The following is a 23,685-nucleotide window of genomic DNA, read 5'->3' on the forward strand; positions in this document are numbered from 1 at the left end:
ATTTATACCCGAGCCTTAAAGGAAGATGGAGGGCGGCATGTTGTACGACGAAGAACAACGTTCACACGGAAAAAAGTGTATCGCTCGATCGAAGTTCAGCTCAACAGGTAAGTGTCCAACTTGTAGATTCGGTAATATAATGGCACTTTTTAATGGCACAGAATGAACCTAAATGGCAAGCGATGGCTTTTGCGGGCGATTTGCGATGCATCTGACGTACCAATGTTCGAACATAACGGAATTGTTGGCGATCTGCTGCAGGTCTTACTAACGTGAGTGAAATTTTAAAATTTAACTCTAGTGATCGACATCGTCTAACCAGAATGGAATCTTCAGGGTCCGATTTATCGGAACTGCTCCGAGGATTCCGAAATGGGTGGCATCATGTTAAAATGAACAAATTATATGGTTTACTCATATATTTATAAACGAATCAATGGAAATTCATAAAACAATTTGAAAGCCCGTCCTAAAACGCGTGATCCGTTTTCAATTGTCTGGACAGAATCTTAGAGAAATCTAGGATTTCGGATCAGACTTTGGACCGTTAAGATTTTCGACCGGAACGAACAGAAACGAAAACCGGACCTAACTTCCCGTCCCTGTGTCGATCATTAATTAAGACATCCACGTTGTCAGTTAAACACTATTTTATTTTTTTAGGCCATCACATTCGGAAGACGAAAATTTACCACCGGAGTTTTATCGTGCGGAGCAGTTAGGATGGCAGCATGATTGCAGCAAATACCGACGTCACTGTCCTAGAAGCATACTGGATCTAATCAGTGATTTGATTTAAATTATATTTTTATTCGAACCGCGTCAAAAATAACATTCATTGCTCCAAATTAGGTCCCTAGCGTAAAATTTATTTCCTATCTCGTTGTTCGTGTTATCTTGCCTTGCTCACTGAAAGTAATGTATATTAGATTCGTCGTCACTTCGAATTACCATATCATCTCTGTAATGTGCGTTGTCAGCCCGGAGTCAAGCTGTATCGCGTGCAAACATTTTATGCAAAACCACACCGACATCGTACTGCTGAGGTACTCATAAAAAGGAGAAGCTTTTCGTTTGAAGATGGTTGGTTTCGCACAGCATGTTGTGCGAAAGCGACGAAAAGAATTATCCCTTGGGGTAGGTACACACACGTATCACGACCGGCTGGGGTCAAACCGCAAGCAGGATTATGTTTCGCTAATATTGCTTACCTTCTACTAGCATCCAGAAGAAATTGGTGAGGGTAAAATAGTGCAGAAGCGTAACGAATATTACACAGCTCGTGCTGCTTGAGTTGCTTGATAGCTGCTCCCGTCAAGGATCAAATATGTGGAAAAAGGAAACAATTCATTTTTAAAATTAGTCATCGAAGTGCATGTACTTCAAAGCACATTTAAAACTCAGGTCTTACCTGCAGCGTCAGGATGGTCATCCACATTAGGGCGGACAGAATGTAGGTGATGAATAAGTTTGCGTGGATCGTGTTACGTAAACAACGCAAATCCCTGTAGAAGAGCAGAATAAACATTCATAAGGGTGAAGTTTTGTCAGCCAACGGTGCATCAGCTTGTCATGTCAATACTTACTTGAAGTAGACGAAGACTATCACAGCGAGGCTTAGCGCAACTAGGCTAATGATGTATCCGGTGTAGTAGATGATAGACGTGACTTCCACTATATCCGGCGGTTGGTCGCCCATGTGATGACAGGCCGTGTAATGGCTGTAGTTGTCCCACTTGCCGTTCGGGTGGCAGAAGCGGGTGGCGTTTTCTGTCACATCGTAGCAGCAACCCCGAAAGCAGAACAAAAACAAAAAAGGGAGATATTTTAATTAAAACTTCATGGACTAGGGCATCTCGATCACAATCAACTCTTGCCGACAACGACCGACAATGCAAGATTTATTTTCGAGCAATTAACTTCGAACGTATACCGTCTTCGGACCGGTACAAGGGGCTCTGTAATGATATTGAGGGGTGGTTCAACAGGTACCCAACTTTTCGACAACGGTCTATCTGTCTGCCGGTCGGTGTTCGGGCAGTAATTGAAATTTGGGACGTGGCGATGAGGAAAAATAATCTAACCGACAGCGATTAATACAACGCCGGTCGCCGTTCAACTAACTGATCTGTTCAACAGGTGTCGTAATGAATACTCATCGTCGAATATAATTGACCCGAGTAAGACAGCTGAACGTGGCAATTATTGAGTGAACCTTTTGCCGGCGGTTTTTGTGGATTACAATCATTCGACAGCTTTGTCACGAATCGGGATCGAGTTTTTTTTTGCGATAAATCAACACGGTTTGAAAGCTTATTGACATTTTCAGCATAATGAATGATTGGCGAGTGTAAAAGTTGAGTAGTGATAATCTTGACAAAGGATTATGATATAATCCATGTCTATGCAGTATGAGTTTTAGGTGAAAAATAGTGCTAAACATCATGTTTAGAAGTTGGTGTAAGTAGGTGCAATTCCATAAAAAAACAAACAACTATTTTTAAGGACTATTTTTGATCTGGCTGAAACTTTGCCCAGATACACAGATGTTCCTTTGGGTTAGAGATGCTAATAGTTTTTTAAAGTCACAAATCATTTTCATATTTTCTACTCTAGACGTCATTTGGTACAAGAATGGTGACTTCCGGTGTCTGTAAAACACACCATATGGGTATTTCCGTAATCAATATGAAGCACAGAGGCCAAAAATTGACCCCAGACGTCATTTTGAAATACATGGTGGCAACTTCTGACTTCCAGAACCGGGATGACATTCAGAAGCCGTAAATTGACCGCAGATGCCATTTTGAATCTTCTAAGGACCACCACATCATTCCATTACAGTTATTTTCGAGAGCACTAAAAGCTATTTACACAAATATATTCTTAGCGTCTATCATTCAACGAATTATTGAAAAGAAGAAGCTTACTTTGAACTTATGCCTCGCGATCACTCTCGAATTCACCAATACTTCTATTTATTTTTTGTATAGATAAGAGGGGGTTTTGGTCTGTAGAGATACAATTAAGTTAAGTTGGTTATTTCGGCTTCCCAGTCATCTGCTTATCAAAATGATAATTCATTTTCTATTTCCGACGTTTCGATCTAATATAAAATCTAATCCTTGAAAAGATTTTATATTGAATCGAAACGTCGGAAATAGAACTGCGAAATTGAAATAGCCAATTTTACTAAAGTAATAATCAGTCGTAAGTTGTTGAATCTGATACATATAAGTTTTCACAAAACTTTGGAAAACTTCGACATCAAAAAAACAGTTGCGGTAGACAGGGGACCGAAATCGACACAGAATTCCTTACACGAAAAATATTGTTACCATCTATTGATTTTTTTACATTCTATTTGAGGATTATCGTTCAAATCTCAGTGAACTAAATCTAAATTGTCTAGAGACACCTAAAGTGCAACAGAGAATTACTTTTGACCAAATTTTAATAAGGACCAAAATTATTTCACCAGTGACTCGGGTTGAATACTGTCCTGTACGGTTAATGGCTCCTTCTCCAATTGATTTAGCGGGGAACTTCCCTCAATAATACGTATAGCATGACATCTTTGTTTGCAGGCCGGGATATTCAATTAAGTCTCAATTTTGGCATTTTTTGTTCTACTGTGCATTGGCCTACGTATGTGTATCTTCAATAGAAGTGCTTTCATTTAAGCAGGATACAACATCGAACTATATTGACGTTCAGGCCGATCCGAAGTAACCCATAGATTTTGTGGCCATGTGGATATCGGAATCACCCATCGTTTAGCAATACCCACGGAATATTGAACATTGAGAATAGGTTATGTTTTCTTTTAATTCCACTACCAAAACATCGAATACCCTCTTATACTCGAAAATGACAATAAGCGCTAACGGAGACAGGGGGCTTTCATACAGTACTCCGCGCAAATATATGGACGAGGGAGAAACCGTGACGATATGAAACGGAGAACACCAAAACCAGTTTCACAATCCAAAGTGGTTACGCAGCGCCAGTGATCAACAGCGAAAAAAATTCCGAAATTTTCATTGGAATTTGCGTGACGTATTTATTGGATGCTCGTTCATTAATGAACTTGCGTGTTAACGGGAAAACGTCGTTGTTAAAAATAGAAATTTAGTTCGAAAACTTATTGGATGCCTTTGCCGTTTTAACTGCGGCTTGCGGTATTGGAAAACTATCATCAAACGACGCGATGCGGTGCTAGTTTCAATTGAGACGCTGAAGGGAATGAAAGAGTCACTCTCTCCGTCAATTGTTCAGTCTCATTTGAAACGATCCGATGAACAACAGACGGAAAAGAGAGAAAGAAGTGATTCGATGGCAGCAGCCGGAAGGAATCAAGTGAAAATGAAACTGTTCGGATCAAAATGACAGCGCGGAATCATCAGTTTCTTTATTTTGTTTCGAAAATGTTGAGCCCTGGCTGCAATATTCAAACTGGGTGTTGTAATACTCGAGGGATTTAACAAAAGAAACAATAAATAATTCAACGTCAGATACCATCCAATATGCGTACTTTCAGAACCTGAATGACTCATGACGCTATTTTGGATTCCAAAATGGCGACTTCCGGTATGTGAACGAGAATAAAAATTGACAGAATACTATCAAATGTTTTTGTATTTCCAGAATCGGAATGATGCCCAGAAACCGAAAATCAACTCCAGACACCATTTGGAAATTTAAGATGGAGACTTACGGTTACTAGAAAACAACCGAAATTAACCAAATACCAACAATTATGAATACGTTGGGAATCGGGATGCTGTTTAGAGACCTTAAAACGAGACTAGACGAACCGGGCGTCATCAGCTTGAATTCCAAAGATGGCCTGTGAAATTGAATCCCGGTCTCTAGGCATCATCCTTGATCCGCAAACTCCCATATTGGGTTGTGTTCGTCAATTTTTGAATTCAGAAGCCGGAAGTTGTCATGTTGATATTCAAAATGGCCACTAGGGTCGCATTAAGGTCTCTGGAAATCAGCCCGATTTCGAACGTACTCATCTGAGGTGATGTTCTCCATCTTGAATATCGCAATGGCGTTTGGAGTTGGTTTCCGGTCTCTGGGCATCAGCCCGATTCAGAAAATACCCTCATTGAGTGGTATTCGGTCATATTGGGTTCACTTCCAGAAACCGGAAGTTACCATTTTTTAATTCAAAATGGTTTGTGGGATCATTGTTAGGTCTCTTAACAACATCTCTATTTCGAAAATATGCATATAAGGTAGTATTTGGTCAATTAGGCTGTTTTCAAAAAACCGGATGTGACCATCTTGAATTCCAAAATGGCGTCTGGTGTTGATTTCCGCACGCTGAACACCATCCGCCGTATTCAGACAATTTTGCTTCTCTTCCAGTAGCCGAAAGTCGCCATTTCCATATTCAAAATCGTTGTTTTCAGGTCTCTGGACATCATCCTGATTGGGGCCATAATTTGGCTTCTAGGTATTATTTTAATATCGGAAACTACGAAAAATATAGTTCAGCAGGTGGGACTCGAACTCACAACTTCCTGAGTTGGAAGTTGTGGGTTCGAGTCCCACCTGCTGAACTAGATTTCGTAGTTTCTACAATCATATTTTCAGTTAGTTTAATTTTCTATCTTCATTACTATATTTACTCCTTAAAATTAAAATTGAAATAGCATGACTTAGCTTAGAGTCGAAAAAAGAAAAGTATAAAAATATTTCTTGCTCCCGTAAACTACACCAAATTCGGTTCCATTTGAATGATTAGATCTCGAGTCATACAGATATTTGTGTTTCGTTTGTATGAGAGCCCTCTTTTTCAAAGCAGGAGGGAATATCAAACTAACACAGAAGTATTTTTCGTTCCTAAGACCCTCCACATGCCAAATTTGGATTCATTTGCTTGATTATTTGTGTTTCCTTTGTATGGGAGCCTTGTCATCCAGAGAATGAAGGGGTCTCAAACTATCAGAAAAACCTTCCTGGCTCCGAAAACCTCTACATAGAAATTTTCACGCCGATCGGTTCAGTCATTTCCAAATCTATATGTCAGATAGACAGACAGAACTTCATTTTTATATGTATAGATTAGCTGACCCGGCAAACTTCGTCCCGCCCATTTTTTTCTTAACTAAAATAATTTCAAACTTTCCAAATTGATTGATTCCTTGCGTTTTGTTTATAGTCTGCAAATGCATGACGAATCGAATACTGGATACAATCAAATTCAAAAGGCAAATCGTTTAGAATGATTGATTTATTCTGATTGCATTAATCCATTTTCGGCTGTTTTCAGAAACCGAAGTCGCTATCTTAAAATTCAAAATGGGGTCGATTTTAGGTATGGGGGGTATTTGGTCACTTTAGACTGTTTCCCAGAAACCGGGAGTCGTCAGCTTGGACTGCAAGATGGCATGCGAAGATAATTTTTGGCCTCAAAGTCGCATTCTTAGATTTAAAAATGGTGTCTGCGGTCGATTTTTGGCTTCAGTGCATCATTACGATTCCGAGAATTCCCATGTTGGGTAGTTTTTGGTTACTCTCGGCTATTTTTCAGAAACCGGAATTAGCCATCTTGGGTTTTGGAATGGCATTTGGAGAATATTTTTGGGCTTTGAGCGTCATTCTGTCTTAAGAAACACCCATATTGGGTAGTATTCGGTCATGTTCAGTTGTTTCCCAAAAACCCGAAGTTTCCGTCTTGAATTAAAAAATGGCGTCTGGAGTCGAATTTTCGATCAATTTAGGCTGTATTTCGGATAAACTGGTTGAAACAGATTTAAATTGTTTGAGAACGAGACATATGCTACGCTTCTCAAGTTTTTTGCACACACGCTTTCAAGATACTCTTTATTCTTCATGCATTCCCCTGAGTAGCAGCAAGCACGCACTGACAAGCAAAAACTTTTTTGTATTGCTACTCAGCGACTGTAAAAGAGTACGCGAGTTCCTACTAGCGAGTAGGAGTACTCGACTAAAATTTCTCGACTAGGAGGTGTGTCTAAAAAACTGTGTTCGAAAACAAAAATGCTTTCTTCATCTACCCGGTTTTGCTTCATGCACCGACAGCCGATAGTGGGGTGAAGTGTCGTATACTGGCACGTGTAGGGTATTGGACTGCTTTGGTAAGATTTTTACAGCAGTCTTATGCAAAACCAGTCGAAACAAACCGCTGCCGAAGCAGGCTTTGTTTTGCTCATCTTCATCTTCAACAGAAAGAGTTTTTTCCCTCTTAACAACTGCGAGCTTACATTCAATGTGCATCACACCATCTGCTGTAGAGAGAGCGCAGAGTAATAGTTTGTCTGACGAAAAACGCTCCCAATTTGACAGAGCAAAAATCCAGTGAAACTCTTGTAAATTGCTCATCCGCGCACGCAAGAAAAATGATATAAATTGCTCGGCGACCAACTGAGCATTGCGTTACCGTTCTCATCGCCCTGGGGTGCGGCAAAAACAGTATAGAATCGAACTTTCTGCAGAATACGCACCCATGGTGAGTTGTGAATCTATAATATTAAATCTAAAATATTAAATTCGAAAACGGTTAGGATGTGGCTTCAATGTGAACCTAAATGTTTTGATATTTGGCCAACTTCTCTTCTAGTAAAGGAGAAGCTAACGAAAACTACTCCCTCTTAAACTGAGAGAGTAAATAAATGTTTATCCCTAACACGTGATGATAAGGAGTGAAAAGGAACTCTGCGACTGAAATACTCTACGCCTAAATGTGGATAATTACTCACTCTGTGTGAGAGAAAGTCTAGTTCTCCAAGGGGTTTGGCAGGTAGGAAAGGAAATTTGGGCAAAAATCAAGAGAACGGAAGAAGCCTGGCCGAAGTAGTCCGATCAGGGCTCTACATTTTCGAAACAAAACAATGAAACTGATATACTCACGCTGTCATTTCGATTCGAACAGTTTCATTTTCACTTGATTCCTTTTGGCTACTGTCAACGAATCACTTCTTTCTCTCTTTCTCGTCTGTTGTTCATCGGATCGTTTCAAATGAAACTAAGGTGAAACAGGATTGTGGTCTTCTCCTATACAATTTTGAGGTTAGAGTTTTTTTTTACTTTTGTAGTTTGAGCGTAAAAAAATCGGCTTCCACTAAATAAACAGCACTCATATTGCTACTTCTGGCATGCAACAGTTGTGAAAACAATTATCAAAAGTTTCATGTACGTAGTCTTCATAAATCAAGAGAAAATTAGATTGCAAAATTCGAGTTGATCGCGACCACGTCCCGTTTCACCCTAATGACTATTTCAATCGACGGAGAGAGTGACGGAGAGAGAGACTCTTTCCTTTTCTTCAGCGTCTCAATTGAAATTATAACCGCATCGCGTCGTTTGATGGTAGTTTTTTATACCGCAAGCCGTAGTTAGAACGGCAGTGGCATCCAATAAATACGTACGCAAGTTCCGATCAATATTTCCTCCATATATATGCGTGTATGGAAGCTTTCTGTCTCCATCAGCGCTAATTGTCATTTTCAATTGAGAATCGTCATGTGAGAGTGATGGTGATAATCTCCTCTTTGAAATGAAAAGCGTTTGTATCAATTTCAAGCCCTTCAGTTGTCAGAATCACAGCAAGAGCTTTCGACTGGGTTTCAGTATGCCAATACGTTTAGAGTGCATATAATAATTGTATACGATTTGTCCTTTGAAGGGGTTATTGACATTTGACCGCCACGCAAACATCAATTGCTTTGTAAATTATAATTTTCTCCAATGTATGCGAACAAATCGCAAATTCGAATTATGCATATTTAATACTATTGTGACAAAACTTGTATACTATATGCAAAAATCAAACCACCACCAGCTGGTTAATATTGCTAGTCATCGTACACCTACGAAACCAAAATTTTATATCAGAAATTAAATTATGCATCACGAATCAATTTTGTTGATGTTATTCATATTACTAAAACATTGGATCGTACCCACTCAGTAGTTAGTTGGTTTCAAAACATTGCATTGCCATCGGCACTGTTTACAATTTCTTTATATTTTGCACTCACCATTATTAACAAAGTTGCAAAAAACCAATCACAACATTATTTTACTATGTTCAATATTACCAGTGGCTGCGCTGCCGCTGACTGACGAGTAACGGATTCGATTTCCAATTAAGTGTAACACTCTTTCCAGCTTGAAAATCTCTCTTTACAATGTAACACTGTGCTGCTCCAGCATCGAGTGAAATGTTTTCTTATTGTTGGGCTCAGGAAATGCAAATCGATGATTTACTATGCATGTTTTATTACTGTTAACAGTGCCATACAAAATGCAGAAGTTCAATACATTAGTCCCGACTGTAGTTCAGAAGAGTGGAAAACTGAATGAAATCTGCAAACAAATTGCGAAGCAATATATTTTTTGCTCTTTATTTACCCTGTTGATGGATGGGTATTTGGGTATATTTGCTCTTCAATGCGTACCCGATGCCACAACTGTTTTTTTTGTACTGGTTCTATTTTAATATTACCCTCACTTGACCCGAAAGCTTTACATTTACAGTTGCGAACGTGATTTCACGAGACATGTCGAAATTTTTGATTCAGTATCATTTTAGACTAGTAGCAAAATCAGCAACAAAAAATATAGAATTCAATTTGAGTTTTGAATCATGTAAAATCAATAAAAATGACCTTGATAATTAAATAAGACTACTCACGTGTGGGATCATAATGGATACCCTTGAACTCTTCGAAGCATGGAAGCACCGCCCAGGTGGCACGTGGTGTTTTTGGCCAGCACAGGATCCGGTCAAAGTCCACCGGACAGCCATCGAATGGAGTCTGTTGGAGGATCGAATTAGAGCAGATGACAATTCGTACAGTTCGGTGGAATCTTACCGCGGATTGTGCATCCAGGTGGGCCTGCAGCAGACATTCTAGCTCGGTGCTATTCTCGAACGCTTCGAAGAGATCGGGCGGAAAGGAGCTGAAATCCTCGTAGTCCGCCACTATGACCAACGTGTTGCGCTACGTTTCGGTCGATTCTCTGATGTTGAAAAACTGCGATTGTTCCAAACACTCTGAAGCGCTCTAAAAATAGCGCTTTCCAACTTTTGTATGTACTTTATTTGAAGTTCACTCGGCCCCGCACTTTGTCCTTTATGTGTCTCATATTTTACTTCAAATTGAAAAGAATAAAAAGTTGCACCGTTTTAAAAGTGTAATTATACTAGAGTTGCTTTCCTTTCAACAATCTACAATTGCGGATGCAGGAAATAACTTTTGTGGAGTAACAGAAAAAAAAAGACCGCAAACCTGTTCTGTTCGGGCGTCAAGGCAATAAGCGATGGCGTCGCTGACTAAAACATAAACTATTTCCGTCGCTTTTTCCGAACAATTCATTCCGGCCACCGGTCGCCAGGTGAGCACTGCTGCAGTTTAGTTTATGGTTCGCTGGATGGCTCCCGGCGACCGCATTTTCGGAGCTAAAAACTAGACAAAAAGAAAGCGAGATTTTCACCGCTATTAACGATGCACTTTTCCGCGCAGTTACGTTTTTATTCTTCGTGGTTTGTTGAATAGCTGGTGCTGGCTGTTGATTCGTGTTGCTCCTTGGGCAGGAAGAGATTACGACTCACTGTCAAGCTTCCGCTGGGGATGCTGGCTAACGTTGGAGTATTTTTTGTCGCTGAAAGTGTACATAAAAAAACTAAATTTGTTAACAGCTCTGTTCTGTGGTTGGTAAGGATCGCAACGATTGTATGAAGACGAAACAAATAAAAATAGTTACTGAAATTACCATGGACATAAGTTTAAAAATGTTTTATATTAATAAGTTTTTTGTTAAAATACTTTATCCTATCTGAAGAGGCGATTTTTCAGCGCAATCAAGCACGTGGGAGGAAGCACAGACAATCAAAATCATTTGTGACCCGACAGTCAGCATCAACAACTTATGCTACCCAGTGCTTGATGCTTCCACAGAATATCACAAATGGTCAGCCATCTCTGGGAGGGGGGTTCTTTATGTCCTACTTTGATAAACAAAAAGAAAACAGTCGGGGATGGAACGTTTCGAGTGTCTGTTTAGTCTCTGTATAAACATAATGGAGAGCGTTCGGAGCATCTTATTCCACGCACTCAGCATTCTGCAGAGTGGGAAGTTTCGGTACTTGCGCTACATGTGGGTAACTTTTATGGGGGAAGTGAGTATTTTTGGAAACAAACAGCTGGAAAACAGGTGAAACTTTTATCGCGCAGAAACTGAGACTGGAGTAAGTTTGTTTTTTCTATCATATTGGATATTCTGGAATCTTTCTACTATCGTTCGCGTTTCTCGAGATATTTTATCAAAATTTCAGTTCAACCTGTTGCCTTTTAGGTCAACCTCAATAGTTGACGACAGCTTTCAGTCGGTGGTTCTAATTGTATCCAGTTGCAGAGGCCGATAAAGGCGAAGGTGAAGCCTGAATGACTATTCATCGAAGGGCGTCAAATGACTCAGCAAAAAATGAAAAAAAAAATCAAATTCAAGCCACAACAATAATTTCGAGAAATAAATAATTTGACTGTTCAGCAGTTTTAAATGACCATCTCTTTTCAGACTGCTTATCGAGTCTATTGAAAATGCTCTTAATTGTACAATGCGCTCAATATTGGAATGAAAAGTTGGTTCCGGGCTTCGGCCCGGTCCGGTAGAGAATCGGAACAAGCTCGTTCCGGTTCATTTTTGGCCGAGTCGATTGGCTCGCTTCGGGTTCGGTCCGAAGTCCGCGAACGAAAATTGACAGTTTTTTTGAGCAAGCGTTATTTTTATGAAAATAAATAATGAAGTCTCATATGCATTTTAGGAACAGTTTGATTAATTAAAAAAAAATGCAAAACATGTTTTGTTGTGAAACTCTTCTTGACTTCTTTGAGAGTTTTTGTTTTTGTCGAAATTAGAGTGAATATGGACTTTTGATTAATTTTGTTTTCGAACATAGGGTCACATAGGTTTTCTTCTCGAGAGACGATACAAAACATCGCGTATTATGCGTGATCGGATCCAATAGGATTCTCTCATGATAATCTGATACGACTTTAACCATCGTTGATTGCTTATAATAAAATTTCGCAAATAATTTCAAATGCATAATACATTTTGAAAGTATTAACTGTATCGAAGATTCAGTCTCAGCTTAAGCGACTTTTTTTTATTTTGACCAGTCCTGCCCAAAAATACGATCCTCTCCCTGAAAAGGAGGAAGATCATGTTAAATTTGTTGTTATTGTATCTTTGAGTATCACTATATTCTTTATATTACGTTGAACAGATTTCAAATGAATTAATCTTACGTTGAAATAATCTTATTTCAGAATGGCAGGCACTTCGTACTATAAATTTTCCCGAAAAGCGGTCTTGACATCCCCTACTCGCTGATTGTCAGGTTGGGGAACTCGGTGAGTGAAATGAACTTCACCTCTTCTTTTGTTCACTTCTTTAGTGGGGGATGTAAAATACAAAGCGCCCTGCCAGTCGTTGCCATCCAGGGTGAGAGAGGTCTCGCCGTCCATCACCACCGCCATAATGCGATTCGCCGTAAAAATTGACTTGACCATCTTATTCTGCTGCTGCCGCTGCGTTATTGCATGTAGCTCCGAGACCAGTGGACGGGACTGTCGCTTCCTGACATGTATGTCCAGGAATTTTTTCAATGCAAGCAATGGCCAGTTTCTAATGCTCGATAAAGGTTTATAACCTAAATGGCACTCTTAAATAGTTATATACATTTTATGAGGCGTTTCTCGCTGGCTTTTATAAGTCCTTTTTTCACTCCACTATTTACACTTAAGTCACTTTTTACACGGTTTGTTAGGCTTTGTTAGGCTGTGCGGTTAATTTTTCCGATTGCTCTGCGCCGATTAATTGAGTTCTTGATTGCTGTACAGTGTAATCAGCAAAATCGCATTTCACTTAGCGTTCCCGGAATCATATTTTAATGAGTGCAACGGGTGGAGGAAAAGCTTCTACGAACTTAAACAGTTTCGTAGTACCGGTGAAAGTGATGCCAATGCTAAAATCCTCTTTTTTGTTGGCGAAATGCGTTTCTCGCTAGCGCTTACTATGAGTTTGTGTGAGTGCAGGAAGATTGTGTTTCACCCATGCGCACCAACACCATAGTTCAGAGAAGAGACGCACCAAAAGATACGAATTAGTATTGGGGATATTTTGCTTGTACTTTTTTCTACTTGACTGGCAGAATGGATAGGTCGAGGGAGAGCAACTTTGTTCTCTTTGGCCCTAGCCATGGTGGACGCGACCAGCGGTGCGAACTGATTCGCCCTGCCGTGGGTTAATGTACAACTCTACTTCCGACTGGGAGTCACCTTTTTTTGAGGTTATAACATACCAATAACGTGTATGTAGGACTTTTTCAATAACTTCAATAGATTTTTGTTTATCGAGGAGAGACTGAAAGCTCGTCTAGTGTAGCAAATTTGCCTTTTGCTTCCGCAATTATCGTGTTTTATTATGGTATATAGTGTGTGAAAAAAAGCTAAACTCGTGTTTTAATCAAGGTTAAACATATCCTGTGCTAAATTAAGTGTATTTGAAGTAAATGCTCGATTTGCAAGTGAGAATACCGCTTTGAAAATGTCTGTCGTAAGAGTGCAATGCTGTGCTGGTGATCATTCTAAAGCACGGCAGTGTACATGCAGAGAGCCAAAATTTAATATCTCTGAGAGTTTATCGCAACGTAGTGTAGTGTGGTAGAGGAGTGAAGTAATTGTTTCTCTGTTTCTCTGCTGCCCAATATACATCAATCACGTCACCGACAACACACTGAGAAATAGAATCCGAGCAACTATTGTTGCCACAGAAACGGCTTTGAATTAATATAAAAAATACATCCGGTGATTTTACTTTGTTACGGGTTCTACTTTTATGATTACACTCGCTTTTGAAAAAGTTTCGTTGCACCCAGACAAATTTTCGATAATTATTTTAAATGTTCGAAGATTATTGTGATACATGGTTGGAACTATGGAACTAATAATGATCGCTTCGGCATTAGGCAATTATGCAAATGGAAATATTTTATTACTGCTTATGCCTATTAGAGTGGGATGTCGATATATGAAAGAAATGAAACCAGAACCAAGTTTTTTTTTGTGCCAATTGGGATCCCAAACAATCCTACATTTATCGTGAGTCGATTGGTTTTGTCTCCGCTTGGCGCTTTGTATTTTAAATTGGGTGAAGATTTGTATGGAAAAACCTCCTTTTTGCATTTTTCATTCTAGAGAGCTCAAAATGGCCTAAATCACACATTTTAAAACTTCAGAAGGGGTAGGTTTTTTGATGCTTATCAACTTTGCCGAAGACACTAAGGAGCTACGATGTCCATTAAAATTCTATAGCTGTTCAAAGTTGAGTATGTCGAACTAAATGCTGAAAATCATGTTTTTTTGCCAACAATACCAGTGTATCGCCGTCAATCAGATTTCTATCATTAATAACCTCTTCAACATGTTGTAGATCCTACCTGTGTTCTGTTTATTGTTCAGAATTTGTTTGCTTAGTCCAGCTAAGTGTATAAACTCGATACGACAGGTTACTTCTGATAAAAATCCTACACGCTGGTACGCTGGTGGTGTTGGCAGAAAAAATGATTTTTGGAATTTTATTCGACATACTCAACTTAGAATAGATATAGCTTTTTCTAGAGACATCCCAGGTCCTTCGTGTCTTATGCAAAGTTGTTAAGCATCTAAAAAATTATACTTCAACTTTATTTAGTGCATGCACAAAGCACAACTGAGCTACCAGAAAGGGAAATGCAAAAAAGTAGGTTTTCCTATACAAATTTTCATACAAATTTGAAACGCAATGCGCCAGGCGGAGACAAAACCAATCGACTTCCGATAAGTTAAGGATTATTTTGGACCCTAAAAGAAATAAAAAAAACTTGGTTCTGGATAACCGATCACCTTGACCCACCTCAATGCTTATATGCTTTTTATGCAATTTTCAGGTTTTGAACGCATGAATGTTGCCAAAACTTAAAATTTCCTCAGGAATATTCATTCTTGGGTCAACAAATATGATAACCGCTTTGTTATTATATGTCCGCGTGTCCACTAGAGATGGTCGGGTACGGGTATTTTTACCCGATACCCGTACCCGATGGGTTCGTGTCGAGTTTCGGGTAACGCCAAAAAATATTTTTCGGGTTCGGGTCGGGTACGGGTTTGAAAAATTCTCAACTGATCGGGTTCGGGTCGGGTACGGGTAATTCGATTTTCATGCATTATGAAAATTTATATATTAACTTTTCAAGCCTAAGTGTTTTAGCATAGTCTTGGTCTGGGAGGGAGAAACGGATACGAAGCTGTGGGAAAGTCAAATGAATCAGAATGAGTTGTCAATTTGAACCAGGAGAAAAAATCATCTTTTAGTAGCAGGTCTTGTAATAACATGAAGGAATCGCTTTACTTGATAAAATATTCAACGCAAGCATTTTTTTTGTATTCAGTGTGGTTACCCATACCCATTGAAAGCTTGCCGAGTTTTTTAAGGCATTTCTGTGGTTAAAACGTGTAATATGTGGAAAACCTCCTCCGTAATTATTACTCGGGTATCAAAAAAACTGTCATTTGGTAACAATTTCGAACTATACACTTCATCACGGTTGAATGTTGATTTTCGTTTCACAAAATGGTGAGGTATAAAATTGTAAAATTATAGCAACACTGCGCAAGTCTGCGAAATCGTGTCAAATAAATGTGTGAACAAGAAAAAGTCTGCGTAAATATATATAAACTTAAAAATCTGAAGAAACTGACTAGACAAATCTGTGTTTTACAGACAAATTTGCACATTTAGTATTCATGATGTTACTAAAAACTTAGTTCGAGTCATGCTCGGGTTACAGCAGGAAGATAGTTACACGCTATCAAAAAACGACAAATGTCCGTTTCATCTGTTTCGACCGATTTTTAGTGTAGTATTCGTTTCTTCCTCCCAGGTCTTGGTTTGCACTATGATCAGGGATGCCGCATGTACAGAAATATCTGTGTTATACCGAAGTTTAGATTCCAGGTTGCTACGATGTGCACATAAAACCCGTCGTTTATTTTAAACTCTACCAGACATGCATTTCTCATCATTCTCCGTGTTGTTCTAATAGGGTAAATTAACATGTAGTGAATCCCTTCCCTATAGTGGACCACCCGCCAGATTAATTCATTGTATGTGAAAACTCGAGTGATTTTCAGAAAACTTCCATCTGGAAACATCTTGTCCAGCCAGTCTGCATCACAAACATAAATTAATAAAATAAAGGGGTCCACTATAGGTTAATTTATCCTGATCTTCTAGTTGTTTCGATCTAGTTAATTATAAAGTTATTAAGAACCTTTCAAAAAAATGATCTCTCGAAAACAAAATAAAAATTTCCAGCATTTTATATGAATCATACGTATACTTACGAAATAAATAATTGAAATCCTTGATCAATTTTTATATGAGGTAACTAACACGAAAAATGGAACCCACATTCTCCGTACACAGTTATGAATAGCTATTTTGCTGCGTGATAAATATGGTCAAATTTTTCAACATCAGACGAGCGGACGTTTTCAGTGACAGGTGCTACGCTGGATTCAAGGACCAATATGTCGCCTGGAACTCTGGGTTCAATAACTCTCGTTCACATGAACAATCGGTTCTAGCCTAACTTCGGCCTTCATCTCGAGAAACTACATATGACAATCAGTGCATAAAATGTGCGAGGTAACCAGGTATTTTGAAAAAATAAAAAATAAATAAATAAAAATAAAAAAAATCCTGGACGGGTCGGGTACGGGTAGTTGGAAAAAAAAATTTCGGGTTCGGGTCGGGTACGGGTATTTTAAACAAACCCGACTTCGGGTTCGGGTCGGGTACGGGCTTGAAAATTCTCGATAAGTCGGGTGCGGGTCGGGTACGGGTAACAAATTTCCCATACCCGATCATCTCTAGTGTGCACAAGGCGAAATGGCTACAATGTATGTGACAGCTATCTCGAGAGATCAGAATAAAGTCAGCGAGAAAAATAAAATCGTATTTCTTTTCAATCATTATATTTATGAGAAAAAAAAGGTAATTTCAGCAACTTGGCGAATATTATATTATCGTTTATGGAACAATGCTATGAATTTGTGAAACTTGACAGCTTCTATGTACATGTTTCAGTTAAGATTTACTATATCATTTTAAATTTACCTCCCTCGCGCGAGATTAAGAAATATCTATCTGATCACATCACCTACCACGGGAAATCCTGATAGTATCCTACCCCATCATACTAGCGCAAATATCTTTCACGTGACATTCGTGGAGATGCAGAGGTTAACAGAATGGGTCTTATCACAACGTGTGTCGGACTAATCAACGACTGGAAGGACGTGGCCGGCACCGTTATTGATCTTTATGAAGGTAGAGTTACTGAATCGTTGCACTTTGAAGGTAGTGTAATATCCGAAAAAGCTATGTGTTTCTCTGTGCAACCTCAATAGCTCAGATCAATCACCGAGGCGCAATTACGACCTGTGCGGTCGGTAATGCTTATGTCATGCATAACTTCAATAGAATAGATTATCATCTTTTCATTTCAGTTGATTTCTCCAAATTTTTCGAATGCTCGTTGATTCTGAAAAGCAAAAATTGTCAAAAAAAAAAAAAAAATTGTTGAAAAAATCTCCAAAAACCACTTGCAAATAGTTGCAACCTCCCTTAACAAAATCCAGTCAAAACGGTGACAGGAAAAAAAAGGCTGCTGAAGTAGTCCCATGCCCTATATGAATTTTCATTTTCGTTAGGAACTTTATAATACTAAAATATTCAGAAAACTATAAATCACGTTGAGTTTGATATTTTACCGGACTTTTCCGGATCCCGAAAGCATAACCCGGTCCAGATAGATCCATTCCGGTCCAGTCTGAAATTCGGACTTCGGACTTTGATGATTTCGGTCCGATCCCACTTCCGACCGGACTTTCCGGACTCTACCCGGTCCGATGTAGAACACTACTTTTGATTAAAACGAAAACTGAAGAGTTTTCGTCTGCCCCTGTTCAGATGCTTAACTATTTTTTAATCGGTCCAAGTTTGTAATAATTTAAAAAAAAATCTTAACATGTTTTTTTTCAAAAGTAAAGTTTGTTGTAACTGTTACTGGCTTTACACTTTCTTCGATAAGTGAGTAAATAACCATTTGTTTCGAAAAATGTTATCTTCTATTAGAACAAATTGGAACGATAAAAAACCGTTTGATAATATGCAAATCAAAGCACTAAAGAGGCGAAATGACGGACGTTGTAACAGAATGTAGCATTCTGCATCCATTTGTATGGAAATTGTGGACTTGGCTTAAAATTACTCTGCAAAGCAAAGGAGCAGTGTCTTGTGGTGTGCTGGGAAACCGCAACGCTCGCTTTTGCACATATTTTAAATTGGTTTCGGGGAGCGTGTGTTTGATTTTCCGGACTGTGGTTTTTATGTTTGCGAAGAATGGTGTTCCCCTTGTACCAGAGTGCAGCTCGCAGGATTTATGGCTTCCGTTGACACTGGCATGCACCCGCATGTGTGAATCACATATTACAGCCTCACTACTGTATGCTTGCTGCTAGGTGCTCGCATATGGTTTACTCTATGTTCGTCTCGATGGTGACCCATATAGTGGTTTCCGCTTCCAGGGGAACATCTTCCAATGGCGGGCTCTTTGTTCTGATGAATTAGTGTTTTGTGGGGGGAAACGATACATTAGCCATTATAGTAAGTGAGAGTGAATTTGTCTTCGGTTTCATGGAAGGACCGAAGCCACTCGTACTGATAAAGTTGCCCTTTAAAGCAGATTTTATTCTAATTTGCGACGAATGTTCATTGTTCAATCGAACAGTCACTCAGATAACTGATGACACCCCTAGCCAGATCAATTTCAAAAAACAGTTCGATAGCTGCATGCAACAGAGAATTACGTTCCATATTGGATGGTCCGCTTTTTGGAATACCGGAAGGGATGTTTTTATGGCCACGAGCGATTGTCTTTTACAATGCATTCCATTGTGCTTTTCATGGGCTACCGAATCCAGCTGCCAGGTTTCAGCAGTCAAGCTGCTGCTGGTTGCTGTGCTGTCAATGAAGAAGAGTGGGGCTAGGGTGGCACTATGATTTTGTGAACTGTCCTCGGTGAAACTTTTGATATCCTACATAATTAAATCAATTAACCGCTTCAAACAGTTGCTATAGGAGCTGGCTGAGAAGTGTAACCAAGCTGCAAAATGGAAGACCGGTCATGGTACATTAAACCAATTCATCAAAGCTTTCCCCGGTAATTACTTACTGAAACACTCTTTTACATATTTTTTATTAACTCGAACGTCCTTTCATTGTGTCTAGCCGCACTGGTTTTCCTATAGGCACGGTAATTCCTCGACAGGTTTGAGATCCGTTCGGTAAACAAGCGATAATTGATTGGTCACGTCCTTGGAATAAGTTACGCAGGTCTCGAAATTGCTTTGAGTACAGCTTGCCCTGAAGCAGAAAAAAGGAGCTTTAATTTTCCGACTGCTTGACTCTGCCCAAGTTGGCAAACTAGAACAATAGCAACCATCGATTGAAGTTATTCTGTAACAAAAGCTCATCAAGGAACGATTAGAATGCTGTTTTTACATCAAGTGTCAAACGGAAAAACAGCATCCGTAGAAAGAAAGAAAGTTTCATCTAAATCTGTCATGCGGTGAACACGAGCTAACCTCCAGCGGGCGCAACAGGCAACGGATGTTTACGTCTTCATTGGCTGGCAGTCCAGATTGTTGTTGTTGTTGTTGTGGTTGTGGCGCTGTGTAATTAAAAGTCGATCAGCCTCATCATTATGTATCCCCAGATCTTGTAACCCCGTTGCTGCTGGCTGGGTTCCGAGTGCGGGTGTCGTGTAGTACGAAACCGAGCTCGACCGGATTGATTAAAATAAAAGTACGGTGGGATAAAAAGTGCCAAGTAAATGGGAAATTGAGTTGCTTCTTGTGGAGATGACTTTAATTCGGACAAACTGTTTAAGCTGGGGCAAAGTTTTTCGCTGACTTCCAAGCCGCTGAATGGAAAACCGATTGTGGCGCTTTTTTCGATGAAAAAACTCTTCGTTCACAGTTTGTGAAATGCAAAACAGATTCTTCATGTAGCCATAAATACGAGTCAGTTATTTATTGCAGTCTGGGCTGATGCATCGCAATCGTTCAAAACAATGTGATGCAACAATAGCTGCGGTGGTATGGCTTTCGGAAAAGTAATATTTATTTCCGTTACCAGCGAAACGCATGGGGAGCGGTAACGAATGTGAAAACTTTAACAATATTTCGTCTATGAACAAATATGCATTTTGGACTGAGACTGAGCGAGTGAAGTTTATTCCATTTGCGAACCATATTGTTTTCCGTCAGGTTATTGCATATTGATTAGGGAGTTTTGATGGAAAAATGCGTATTATTTTCGAAAAAGAAACACTGAAAAACTAATTATCCACATTTTCAGGGAGCAGGAAAAATTAGTAGGATAAGTATGAAAGAATTTTCAATGTTCATGAAGATTTTAATTTAAATATTACAACTACTGCTACTAGAAAAATGCATGGAAAAACTTTCTAGGAACGAGTTTTGAGGAATTCATGATGCTTTGCAATAAAAAACCTACGCAGCAAGACAATAATTATTCCCAGCAAAGAAAAATTGATGATTAGCCAGGTCATGTGCCATCGAACGGAACAAATAATAACCGGACGGCACAATACTCGCAATATTCCCATTGAAGAGTTTATATGGAAATTTTGACATATTGGACAATATGAGGGTGAGTGTTGTCATGCAGTAGAATAACTATTTCGTGGCTCTACTTGTATCTTGGCCGTTTTTCGTTCAGTGCTCGGTTTAATTGCATCAATTGAAGTCGATACCGTTTCCCAGTGAAGGTATCGTTTGGTTTTAACAGGTCTTTATTAACAGCACCGACTTGATCCCACCAAATATACAATCTAACCTCCGAGGCGTGTAGACAACGTAGAAGCATGACCGCGCGGTGTAATGACTTGCTTTTCTTTGGGGTGTTGTATTCAGTTCATATCCCGTTAGGAGGCGACGAAGAAAACCCTTCCTTTTTGGTCATTGGGGCAGTTGTACACATACGAAAAAACGACGCTCAAAGTCCCTTGGCTCCAAAACATGAGGAACCCTTGGCTTTGAACCATGTAATCGCTTGAAAATGGCTTGGCGAGTAACTTTCAATAGCGAAGCAAGCTGTTCCTGCGCTAAGCATTGACCATCATCGAGCGAGAAGCTAATCTTAGGTTAGTATTTCGCTGTACAAACTTCACCTTTCTGTTAATCGAACATAGACTTTGCAGTCAACTGTTACTATACAAGACAATTGCGGAGCTACGCTACGATCCTATTGATACTATCAGTCTCTCTCGAGCTGGGGTTCAAATATACGACGGCTGGCGCGACTTTGTGACCAGCTTGAAGCGTCGAGTATATCATTACTCATTACATTATATTTTTTTCATAACATTACATTCAGCATCTTTTGAGATTTTTGGTTTTCCTTCAAGCGGACAATCGTCTACATCGACATTTCAACACTCGATGCGCTTTAGCCGCCGTTTTCTTTGAATAAAATGAGAAAAGAAACACTTCCACTCTTTCACACAACTAAAATTATATCCTATTTAATCGGGGAGCTCCGTAGCCGCAAGCTAACAGAGTCCGCTTTGGTGAGCGGGTGGTCGTGGGTTCGAAACTTAGTAGAATTAGGCCATTTGGTTGCCGAAGGACTTTAAGCATGGGTTTATTCTCAGGCTTCCCACCAAGTACCTTTCCTTCAATCTGAATTCTACAATACCCCTGTTGACTCTCCTTCTAACAAAAATAAGTCCCTATTATAATAAAACTGGTGTGAGTAACGTATGAATGTTCTCTACAGGGAATTTCAATTAGGCGATATTGTTAGGAGGGACAGAGGCTCGGTATAGTAAAGTAGTAAGCTTGAAACGGAAAGGTAAAACTTGCACACAAGCTCGAATATGAATGATAGTGATACTGCCAATTATATGAAGTGCGGAGTACAGAAAACACCTGGGCAATATCACAATAGATCTAATCTCTGGTCGCAGTGATGAGTCCACACAGGAAAAAAAACCTTGTTAATCACGTTTTAGATATGTCAAAATCGACCTGGACTTACTGCTGGCGCTATCTACCGAAAAATAGCGAGAACTTAGTAGTAATTGAAAAGGACTGTTTTATAAATATTTTAAGTTTTTTTAGTTCTAGAACAAAATGGGAAGAAAATTAAATTGAATTTAATCAGATTTATGCTCTTGATCACTCTGGTAAACAGGTAGGCTTTGTTTTAGAGTTCAAACTGGGGAAAATGAAAATTATAACTCTTCAATCTTGAATCTTAATGCCCCTGAAGACTTAAATGAGTAAACCAACGAAGAAGCGACGAAGCCGGACGATAAAATAACCGCGGCACAAATCCTGTACGTGTGGTCAGAGGGTACACAATTACTCTGCCGCAGTTTGTCGCATACACCAGGGGCACTAAAACTTACAGGAATGGTTGAAAAGCTGTAATATTTTTAGGGCAACTATTTTGAGCTTTGAGGCAACATTTTTTCGCCTTTGTCGACCCGTGTAATATTAGTCCTGGTGAAATTTTCTAGAATTTTCTTTGCAGTTTGCCTCCACCGTGAAATTTCTGTGAGAGTTTTTTCAGTTAAGTTTCTTGAAAATACTGAGAATACTTTGTAGCAAATTCGTTAATTCCAACTGAGTTAATGTAGAAAATTGGGCAGCAGAGAGAATTTGCGGAGTAAATTTGAAATTTATACTTCCGATTTTTGATTATAGACAAACTGGTGACAGTGCACAACGATCCATAAACCGAATTCAGGTGAAAACACAACAGCTGAGCAAAACAAGAGATAAATTCGATAGCTTTCGAAGAGCGAACATGCGAGACGGGCGGCATGATTTATGATCCTTTTGTTTCGAGATCCAAAGCAAACAATGCAATCTACTTTCCTATCTAGATGCTCCTCTCATTTGATATATGCTTAAGAGACACACAGTAAAAGCACTGCAGTCTGTTGTGTAGTTATTGAGCGTAATGTCCTTCCGTGTGAGAAAGCTCACACCTGTTTATTATCTCCCTGGAGGAATATTTCAAATTCCATCGCGGTGTTCGTTAACAAGCTCTTCAAATGCTGCTCACATGAAGTGCGTCGCTTTGCCCACCAATGTGAGAGCAGTTGTTTTCGCAGTGAAAGAATTTCTCATACACATTAGTGATTTTCTGAGGAGAAATGACACGTCTAGTAGCAATATTCTTGGGGAAAACGTACTTCTTCAAAGTCGTTATATAGAATTAAGCACTTATTCAAAAATTATTAAAAACTGGGTTGATATAAATTTTCGATGAAAGCAAGTATCTAACTTTTTTGTCTTCATAGATAGGAAAAAAAATTGTTTTACAATGTTTCAGCCCCGTTTATTTTCAGCAACTTTGTAGAACTAACTTTTTTCAGAGACTTAAATGAGTTTTCCCGTAAACAAAACGTTGAAGTGACGAACCCGTTGAGCAATTACTCGCAATGTGAACTCTCACGTGAGTTGACTCGTTTTGGTAGTGGATAGGGGCACCAAAATT

The 23,685-nt window shown here is 39.3% G+C and overlaps 1 protein-coding gene across 8 annotated transcripts in view; it reads right to left on the minus strand.

The window, feature by feature from the left end:
- The window catches only part of LOC129721256 (diuretic hormone receptor-like), a 157,969-nt gene that overhangs the window by 67,608 nt on the left and 66,676 nt on the right, over window positions 1-23,685 (minus strand). For 6 of the 8 annotated variants that reach the window (XR_008727373.1, XR_008727374.1, XM_055673600.1 and 3 more), the window contains exons 2-6: window positions 9,855-10,644; window positions 9,674-9,797; window positions 1,587-1,770; window positions 1,412-1,505; window positions 1,212-1,305 (exon numbers count right to left, since the gene is read on the minus strand). Coding sequence is in view for 6 of the 8 variants with exons in the window: in XM_055673600.1 (XP_055529575.1) it covers window positions 1,212-1,305; window positions 1,412-1,505; window positions 1,587-1,699 (301 nt within the window). In the remaining 2 variants the exon portion in view is untranslated. The remainder of the gene's footprint in view (window positions 1-1,211; window positions 1,306-1,411; window positions 1,506-1,586; window positions 1,771-9,673; window positions 9,798-9,854; window positions 10,645-23,685) is intronic. The other 2 variants (XM_055673599.1, XM_055673598.1) reach the window with 2 other exon arrangements.

This window comes from Wyeomyia smithii, chromosome 2 (assembly GCF_029784165.1).
Source record: "Wyeomyia smithii strain HCP4-BCI-WySm-NY-G18 chromosome 2, ASM2978416v1, whole genome shotgun sequence".
NCBI lineage: Eukaryota > Metazoa > Arthropoda > Insecta > Diptera > Culicidae > Wyeomyia > Wyeomyia smithii.